We start from the raw sequence: 9,801 nt of genomic DNA, 5'->3' as shown, positions 1-9,801 counted from the left end.
GGCCGCCTCCCCCGGGGCCGCCCCCGGCCGGCCGCGGCCTCGGGCCCGCACCCCCCAACCCCCGCCGCCGCCGCCGCCGCCGCCCGGGCCGCCCGGGCCGCCCCCGCTCCCCACCCCATCCCTCCCCCGCCCCGCCGCCGCCCGCAGGCCAGGCGTTCACCGGCCGCGCCCGGGCCGCCGCCCCTCCCCCACCGCCCTGGGCGCCCCGACCCCGGGCTCCGGGCGAGGATGACGTGGGCGCGGGGGGGCTCGGGGGGGGGGGGCAGCGGGCCGGACGCTGGAGCCCGGCCGGGGGTGCGCGGGCGGGCTGGCGGGCGGGCTGGCGGGCGGGCGGGCGGCCGTCGCGGCGGGAGCCGTCGGCCCTCCGGCACGTCTTTTGTGTTTGTACACACTCGGCGCGAGGCGGCGGGGGGGAGGGAGCGGGCGGCGCGCGGGGGAGGGGCGAGCGCGCGCCAGCGAACGGGCGCGCGGGGGGAGGGGCGGGGGCGGGGCGCGAGCGGGGGCCGGGGGCGGGGCCGAGCCTTCCCTCCATTGTTTGTGATTGGCTGGCGCGCGGCGCGGGGGCGGGGCGGCGTGTGTTGGGGGATAGCCTCGGTGTCAGCCATCTTTCAATTGTGTTCGCAGCCGCCGCCGCGCCGCCGTCGCTCGCCAACGCCAGCGCCGCCTCTAGCTCGCCGAGCTCCAGCCGAAGGAGAAGGGGGGTAAGTTTCCCCGTCCGCCCGCCTCCCCGGGACCGAGCCCCGCTCGCCGCCCGCCGCGGGTCGGGCCCTGGCGCGGCGGGGGCGGCCCCGCGGCCCCCCCGGGCTCGGCCCGCAAACTTTTTGGCCCAGAAATGGAGGTGAGGAGCGAGTTTCCGTGGCCCCGAGGCGGCGGCGGCGGCGGCGGCGGCGGCTCTCCCCGGCTCTCGCCGCCTAAGCCCCACAGCAGCCTCCGCCGCGGCGCCGAGCCGCTCTCCCTCCGCCCCGCGCCCCCGGCGCCTCTTTCTTCGGCGAAATGCCGCCCGCTGCCCCTTCCCGGGACCCCAGACCCTCACCACGACCCGCGCGGGCCCCTTAACTGCCGTCCCCGGGCCCCGGGCCGCGGTTTTCGGGCGGGAAAGGGCTGGAAATCGCCGCCGCTTCCCACCCCGGGGTAACTCGCTTCTCGCTGCCTCCCCACAGTTGTTGCTGAGCTTCACCATCTTGTCTCTCTTCTCTGGTCACCGACCATATTTTCTCCCCCGTTTCTCTCTTCCCCGTTTCACGGACGGGGGAACGTTTTTCGCAGAGGGACATTTTTCTCTCCTTTTTTGGAGAAGCGGAAACTTGATGCATTTGAAATGCAAAAAAAAACTTTTGCATTTTGGAGGGCGGCACGTGGCAGGGGATCGGGGCATTTTGGAGCGTTTTGGTGTGCGGTGCGTTCGGGAGGAATGGGCTCGGCGGCGCGATTGTTTCCATCTTGCCGGGCTGGGGAGCCGCGCGGGCGGCGGGCCGGGGCCGGGCCCCAAAGTTTCGGCGGGCCGGGCCGGCGGGGCCGGCGAGCCCTCGGGGGAGGTCGCGGCGGAGCCCCCGCGGGCTGGAGCGGGGCCGGGCCGGGCGGGCGGCCCGCGGCGCCCCGGGAGCCGTACCGACGGAAAGCGGGGCTGTTTGCGGATATTTACAGCGGTCTGTGCGCTGCCGGGCGCGCGGGGGGCGGCCGCGGGGGGTGGGGGGAGCTGGAAAACCCCCCTCCCCCCGAAATTTGACTCGACCTTTCTGTGGTTTGTGGCTTCGTTGTTTTGACTTGTCCGTGGATTGGGTGTTTACAGACATTTCTAATTTCTGATTTAATTGAAGACATTGAAGCAGAGGCAGTTTGGGGTCTTTTTTGTTTTGCCGTTTGTCGCTCAGATTTGGCATTTTTGAGATGATTGGCCTTAATGCTAACAATCTTCTGGTACTACAGTTTGTTTCAAGAAGTCCTATTTGGGTGGTAGACGTAATCTGCACCCTTTCGAATTACATAACGTTACGGACATTGTTGGGTTTTGTTTGGTTTTTTTTGGGGGGGGGGTACTGGTAATTTCCAGATGGGGGGGCGCTTGTGGCAGGAAACTTGGGTGTTTGGTAGGCGGAGACATGATTTTCGTTTTTTAATGCTGGTAGGTAAGTAAGGAGGTCTCTGTACCATGGCTCGTACAAAGCAGACTGCCCGCAAATCGACCGGTGGTAAAGCACCGAGGAAGCAACTGGCTACAAAAGCCGCTCGCAAGAGTGCGCCCTCTACTGGAGGGGTGAAGAAACCTCATCGTTACAGGTATTTTTTTTAAAAAAAGGAAATAGTGGGACAAAGTCTGTCCACGGAAGCAGTATTTATATAATATAACACAAGGGTGTATAGTCAAAAAAAAAGGGGGGGTATATAATCAAACTTCTTGCTTGAGGGAAACTAATGTCTTTCCCCCTTTGAGTATTTGTTAATACTTGGAAGAAAAAGTGTGTGTGTGTGAATTTAGTGTTGGGTTTTAGGAACGTTTTATTTTGAAACTGCCGAAAGGAGACCTATTGAATCACTAATAACGTTCGTGGGATGGAGTAACATTTTATTTCGTTTGTTATGTTAGTGGTATATATTTTTTAAATCGTAGTGTTTTAAATAAACATTTCTGAGGACACTGTCACTTTTGGTGAAACGACAGGTTTTAATATTAAATTTATTTTCCCAGTAACCAAGATGGGGGACATCTTATTTGAGTAAAGTTCTCATCCCTCGTTTACTTGAATTGGTTTATTTCCTTGTTGTTAGCACAGTGTGGGTTTTGAACTACCCTAAACAGTGCTGTTAAGAGCATCTGCCATTAGAGGGCAGAAGTTGTCCGTACTTAATCTCTTTGAATGACTTTATAGTTACTCTAAAAAGCTCATTCGATGGAAGAAAATAAGTCAGACTTGAGGTACTTTTTTTTTTTTTTTTTGCCAACAGTTACTTAGTAAAAACAAAAACATTCAGTCTTCCACGTGGAAGATACACTGCACAATCATGAGTACTCAGGTGGGATCATTCCCGAGTGATGAGCAGTAGTCTAATAAATGCACTCTGGGGAATCCAACTTAAATAGACCACAATAGTATTTTTATTTTTAAGATTTATTTATTTATTTATTTATTTATTTATTTATTTATTTATTTATTTATTTATTATTTATTTATTTATTTATTTGAGAGAGAGAGAGGCAGAGACACAGGCAGAGGGAGAAGCAGGCTCCTTGCCAGGAGCCCAACACGGGACTCAATCCCAGGACTCTACGATTGCGCCCTGGGCCAAAGGCAGGCGCCAAACCGCTGAGCCACCCAGGGATCCCCTACAATAGTATTTTTAAACGAGGCTCATTGGGTGGTGTTGGTAGGTCTTTCAGAAGAATTGAGGGTGCGGGTGGGAGTGAGTGTGATGCCAAATTGAGAAGAGTCTGAATTGACTTTATTGTTAATGGCGCAACACTCTCCTAAATTACGATAACAGAAGTTACTGCCACATCTGTTATAGATGAAGATGAACGGGACTTGAATGAATTCCCTGCCAAGACTCTACTTTAATACCATACTTTTTGGTTTAAAGGTACTGTTACTCTTGATAGGCTTGAATATTCACATCATATTATGAATTGATAAGTGAAACTTATAGAAGCTAAAGAAAACATGGAGGGTCTGTTTTTTGGATATTAACTGCATTTCTTTAAAGCTAACCACTTCTCCTTTTACGTTTTTTATATGTTTTGGTAACCATTACTTTAACGTGGGTTTTTTGTTGTGTTGTTTTGTTTGAAGGCCTGGTACTGTGGCACTCCGTGAAATTAGACGTTATCAGAAGTCCACTGAACTTCTGATCCGCAAACTTCCTTTCCAGCGTCTGGTGCGAGAAATTGCTCAGGACTTCAAAACAGATCTGCGCTTCCAGAGTGCAGCTATTGGTGCTTTGCAGGTAAAATGGTGGGTGGGAAAGGCTCTGCTGGGTACCAAGAACAATTCTAAATCTTTATGTTGCTTATATAATTTAATTATCAGAGGCCTGTAAGGTAATACCTATACTTCACTGTTGAGGTATCAGAAAGATTACATTGTTCAAGGTCATATATACAGAAATGTCATTTGATCCCATTTGGGTTCCAGAGTCCTAATAATGAACCCGTTTGATGCCAAAGCCAAGTGCGCGTTCTTCTATGCCTTTTTTTTTTTTCTTTTTAAGTTTTAAACGTTGCTTTGAGAACAATGCTTAAAGGGGGAAAGAACCCTCTTGTTCATCGTGCTGCAGGATGGTACAAAGACAATGAGACTAAAGGTCTGTATTGGTAATCAGCACTAAACAGTGACCACTGGAAAAGGAATGTAGGATGAATGTCTTACTGACTCCGAGGGAGCAGGTGCAAGGAGAGGGAGAAGTGTCTGGGATGGGCATAGGCTGTATTAAAGAATTGTGTATGAGGTCAGAGGAAGCACAGGGGTAGTTAGGATTGGATTGGCGATAGGAAGAAAAGGTTTGCTGAAAGATTAAATGGTATGTGTTAAGGGACAGGGATTTCAAGACTTGTAGTTAGCTAAAGAGGATTATGGATTTCCACTTAAATGGGAAGCTATTGAGTTTAATCTTAGCACCTGTGCATCAGAACTGAGAAATAGTTTTAGAGGTAATTATGTATCTGAAATATTTGTGGTTTTTTTTTTTTTTTTTAAGATTTTTATTTATTTGTTCATGAGAGACACAGAGAGAGAGAGGCAGAGACACAGGAAGAGGGAGAAGCAGGCTCCATGCAGGGAGCCTGACATGGGACTGGATCCTGGGTCTCCAGGATCACGCCCTGGGCCGAAGGTGGCGCTAAACCCCTGAGCCACCAGGGCTGCCCCAAATATTTGTGTTTTGAGCCAAGATTAAAACTTGAAATGCCCACAAGGAAGATACTTGATTGGCTGAAAGGATATATTTAACATCAGTAAAGTGTAACCTATTTTATGTAGTGCTTGGCATTCTTTAGATCAGTGAACGCTCAAGGTATGGGAAGGCTGCCATGTCCATCAGAGCAGTGGGTTGAAAGTGATTACAAATGCAGATTGCTAGGCACCGCGGACCTGCACTGGAATCTCTGGTGGGGAGAGGGTCCACAGTCTACATATAACATTCCATTGGAGGATTCTCAAGGCTGCTGTTGCTGTGCTGAGCTGTTGCTCTCTCTGTGAGGAAGATTGGATAGGTGGTTTCTCCACTGAAGTGTAATTGGTTGAGCTGTTTCTATGGTTAGTCTGAGCCTCTTTTGATTGGTGCATTCCAGGAGTAGGCATCCATTAAATTCTCAATGAATGGAAATTAATGAAATTTCAAACTACTAAAATTTTCCAGTACTGTTACTTAACTACTTTCTGTTTTAATATCCTGAAGTCTCATAGATTACAATTACAAATCACATTTCTCTTCTCCCACTGTATTTTTAACTGTGGAGACATCACTGAGCTTGACAAGCATTTGGTACAGAGCTGCTAGTTTTGTTTTCTAGTTAGCCTGACTCTCCTTCAAGAACATGCTATACTTGGAAGTCCCACATGTTTCAGTTTACCTGTCAGTGATGGGGCCTTATAAATTGAAGTGACTAAACAATCTGGGTAGAGGACTATTGTCTTAATTAACGTGTAAATTTACATCGTCACTGTAATTATGAGGTGTGTTTTACATTAGTGAGTGTGATAGTGTGGGTTTTAAGTAGAATGTTTGCCTCTGCTCCCCCAAGGTACTCTGGCAGTTCCAAAGTTCTTTATTGGAAAGAGGAACCTTGGTTTGCAGCTTTTTATGTGTTTGCTCTTTTTATACATCTCAGGTCTCTTTAAGATGTGGAGATGGAGAATTTGTTAATGGAAATAAGGTAATAGAGAGCCATTAAATAAAACTCCAGAAGTCAGTGAATTTCTGGCTTTAGAATTACACAGTTTACAAGTTTCAGAAGGGGGCGAAGTACAGGAATGGGGGAGAGAAATTAGTCTGTATGATAATCAGGAGTTGACAAACTTAAAATTCAGCCTTTGCCTTTAACATCTGAGAGTTTGGACTAAGGTGTCCTTGTGTGAAAAACTCAGACCTTGATGTTTTGAAATGGTGGAAGAAGCAGACCTTGAATATACTCAAAATGTCATAAATTCGTATTTACTTCCAAATGGGAGATGTTTTTTAACCGTTATCTTAAAATTATGGTGTTTTGGGGGGGGGGGCTATAAGTTTACGTGGCGTTCTCTAATTCCCATTACAGCCTTAGTGTTTAGGAGACTTTAGGACCTGTGTGACAGAATTAGAAATATGGGTCATGATCCAATCCCCCTGTGAGTACCGAATACTCCCCTAGAACTGACCAGGCACAAGCCCGTAAAACCACCAGTAGCCAGGTTCTAGGATGGTAGTGACAGCTGCAGGCTGCTACATGCCACATCAGACCAGGACCAGGGTGCCTATAGATCATGGTCTTAAAAGGTCTCAGGATCATGGGGCCTGTGGTTGGCTTGTCCATAAATAGAGCAGCTCATAGTGCTCCATTTTGCAAAAGCATTCCAGATGTGCACAGTCGTGAGATGATGCTGAGTGAAACAAGACTAAACCCATATTTTTCCTGAGGAACATCAGTCGTAAGATCTGATTTGTGTTGTGAACCTGTAAGAGTAGGCTGCAGTATGCTATATCTAAGAATGAGTCCCTGGATAAGGTGTTCTGCTTTTAATAAACATTCTTTGGAATGTTTGCATGGAAATGCTGCAAACTTAGAGTTAGATTTAAGGGGGGAAAAAACTATCTTGAATATCTACCCAGAGCAAGGCATTCTGAGTACAAAATGAGACTGTTGAATCTCTCTACCCCTCACCCTGCTCCCATACTCTCTTAAAAAAAATACACACACACACACACACACACACACATATTATTATATATGACTCCATTAAGTAATTGGCATTAAAAGGTGGCAGGTGTAGAGGCCAGTGAGTACCAAGGAGTTAAACCATTTGAAATAATTGTTTGCTGTGTTAATGCTATGAAAAGCAAATCTCAGTTTTGTTTTGTTTTGTTTTGTTTTTTGTAAAAAGCAAGTCTGCCTGTTCCTATCTACACGTCTTGTATATCATTAACATACCTGGCTTAAATTGTTCAAGTATTTGATATGTGTTGTTTTTAGTTTTATCATTGCCTAAGGATTCCAAAATGGAAAAGTTTTATTAGGATAAAAATAGCAAGTATAAAAATCTGCTTTTTTCTAAGTATCTTCAACAGAGAAGTAACTTCCCTGTAGAGGAGGAGACAGGGCCAGATAACCTCTCATTTCATGCTCTTTGTCCACTAGAACAGTTGGGCTGAGGACTGGGCTAGGAACCCAGTTTCTTCATTCCAGAATGAGTAAGCAGATGTTACAGCTTCTAGTAAAGGGTGCTTCAGCTTTTCACAGCTGTAAGAGAGACTAACAATTTGAGTTGAGTTAATTATAAGTAGAAGCTCCTCTTTTTCCTCTTCACCTGCCAAATGTCTGAGGACAGACCCTACAGCTGGTGGTTTTGTGAATGCTGGTAGGGGATAAGAGGATGCCTTCAAAGAATCTTGAAATGTAATGGAAAAAACTAAAGGGACCAATATTAATACTAGAAGGTAAAAGGTTATTAGAGATTGGGATGCAGAGGAAGGCACCCTTTGAAGGGGGCATGTCTAGGCCAAATAGGTCCAATCTGTAAGGAATAAGACACTGATCTGATCTAGTATATTCTGGGACCCGTAGTCCTCATGTGATCAAGTGTAAAAGGAAGGGTAGATGGGGCCATGTCAGGAGCCTGTGGATTATTGGCAAGGCAGAGGTTCAAGCAGGTACGGGAGTGTGAATGGGATTCAGAATAAGGAGGTCACTGGTGAAGGGAGTGTTATTTTGGATTGGATACATGATTCGATTTATCATTGAAAGGATGAGAATGTTAGAGTTGAGATGGGATTTCTTGGATTCAGTTGTAGGTCGTTAAGACATTTCAGTTTATAAGAAATTGTCTATTAAACATTAGGGAAAAAACGACTTTCTTAATAATGAAGTAATTTGACTTTTGTGTAATTGGATAAAGATTTCCAAACTGGAGCTTTCCACTGTTGTAAACTGCCTTTCAACTTTGTCCCACTGGTGTTTGAGTAGAAGCATTTGGTAAAATAGTCAACATCACCTGAAGTAGGTTTTCAGAGGGTTCAGAAACCACATCTTTTTTAAAATTGTATGTATTTATTTGCGAGAGACACAAAGAGGCAGAGACATTGGCAGAGGGAGAAACAGGCTCCTCACAGGGAGCCCCAGTGTGGGACTTGATCCCTGGACCCGGGATCACGCTCCAAGCGAAAAGCAGACACTCAGCCACTGAGCTACCCCGGTGACCCAAAACCTCATCATTTTATAACTGATGCAGAGGCATCTATACTGTTGGTAATTAGCACCATTAATATCTTTTTCTCTGTTCTTTGCAGGAGGCAAGTGAGGCCTATCTGGTGGGCCTCTTTGAAGACACCAACCTGTGTGCTATCCATGCCAAACGTGTCACAATTATGCCAAAAGACATCCAGCTAGCACGCCGCATACGTGGAGAACGTGCTTAAGAATCCACTATGATGGAAAACATTTCATTCTTTAAAAAAAAAAAAAAAAATTTTTTTTTCTCTTCTTCCTGTTATTGGTAGTTCTCTGAACGTTAGATATTTTTTTTCCATGGGGTCAAAAGGTACCTAAGTATATGATTGCAAGTGGAAAAATAGGGGACAGAAATCAGGTATTGGCAGTTTTTCCATTTTCATTTGTGTGTGAATTTTTAATATAAATGCGGGACATAAAGCATTAATGCAAGTCAAAATGTTTCAGTGAACACGTTTCAGCAGTTCAACTTTATAACAATTATAAATAAACCTGTTAAATTTTTCTGGACAATGCCAGCATTTGGATTTTTTTAAAACAAGTAAATTTCTTATTGATGGCAACTAAATGGTGTTTGTAGCATTTTTATCATACAGTAGATTCCATCCATTCACTATACTTTTCTAACTGAGTTGTCCTACATGCAAGTACATGTTTTTAATGTTGTCTGTCTTCTGTGCTGTTCCTGTAAGTTTGCTATTAAAATACATTAAACTATACCTGCTTTTGGTCTTTATTATCCATCTTAGCTGTGAAGTTAAGTCACTTGAAATTTTCGTATTAAAAATAATCTGAGTGTCATCAAGTGTTTTGTCACTTTATATCTGAGACAGGGCTGCTGAGATGGGGAAAGGAGAAGTTTTGTATGGGAAGGAAACAAAGTTGCTGGTTTTCCTCCTGACAAAATGTGCCCAGAGTAGAGGCACCTGGCCGGCTCTATCAGAGCATGGGACACCCTTGATCTCGGGGTCATGAGTTTGAGCCCCACGTTGCAGATAGAGATTACTTAAGAACTTTTAAAAGTAAAATTTGTGGAGTAAATCTCAACTCTTTGGATATGTTGTATTCTAAACCAATATTTCACAAACCCAGCTGGCTAACAGAATCACCTGGAAATAGTTGAATCTTCGTAAGTAGCAAAAGTACATTTTTATAAACATTACTATGCTATTAAACTTTGAATGTTTAATAGTAACTTTTTTTTTTCTTTAAGATTTTATTTATTCATGACAGGCAGAGAAAGGCAGAGGGAAAAGCAAGCCTGCAGGGAGCCCAACATGGGCCTCCAGGATCATGGCCCTAAACCGCTGGGCCACCAGGGCTGCCCTTAATGGTAATTTAAATGCAAATGTACGGGATCCCTGGGTGGCGCAGCGGTTTGGCGCCTG

At 46.0% G+C, this 9,801-nt stretch overlaps 1 protein-coding gene across 1 annotated transcript; it reads left to right on the top strand.

Annotated features, from left to right (window-relative positions):
* The first annotated feature begins 580 nt into the window (after positions 1 to 580).
* On the top strand, positions 581 to 9,132 carry LOC129508873 (histone H3.3A). Its single transcript, XM_055324105.1, has 4 exons — positions 581 to 701; positions 2,127 to 2,277; positions 3,786 to 3,939; positions 8,473 to 9,132. Exons 2-4 carry the CDS (start codon positions 2,150 to 2,152, stop codon positions 8,599 to 8,601), a joined length of 411 nt encoding a protein of 136 aa, XP_055180080.1. The 5' UTR covers positions 581 to 701; positions 2,127 to 2,149; the 3' UTR covers positions 8,602 to 9,132.
* Positions 9,133 to 9,801: the final 669 nt, after the last annotated feature.

Source organism: Nyctereutes procyonoides, unplaced genomic scaffold (genome assembly GCF_905146905.1).
Source record: "Nyctereutes procyonoides isolate TBG_1078 unplaced genomic scaffold, NYPRO_anot_genome, whole genome shotgun sequence".
Taxonomy (NCBI): Eukaryota; Metazoa; Chordata; class Mammalia; order Carnivora; family Canidae; genus Nyctereutes; species Nyctereutes procyonoides.
This window is presented reverse-complemented; position numbering and strand designations above follow the sequence as displayed.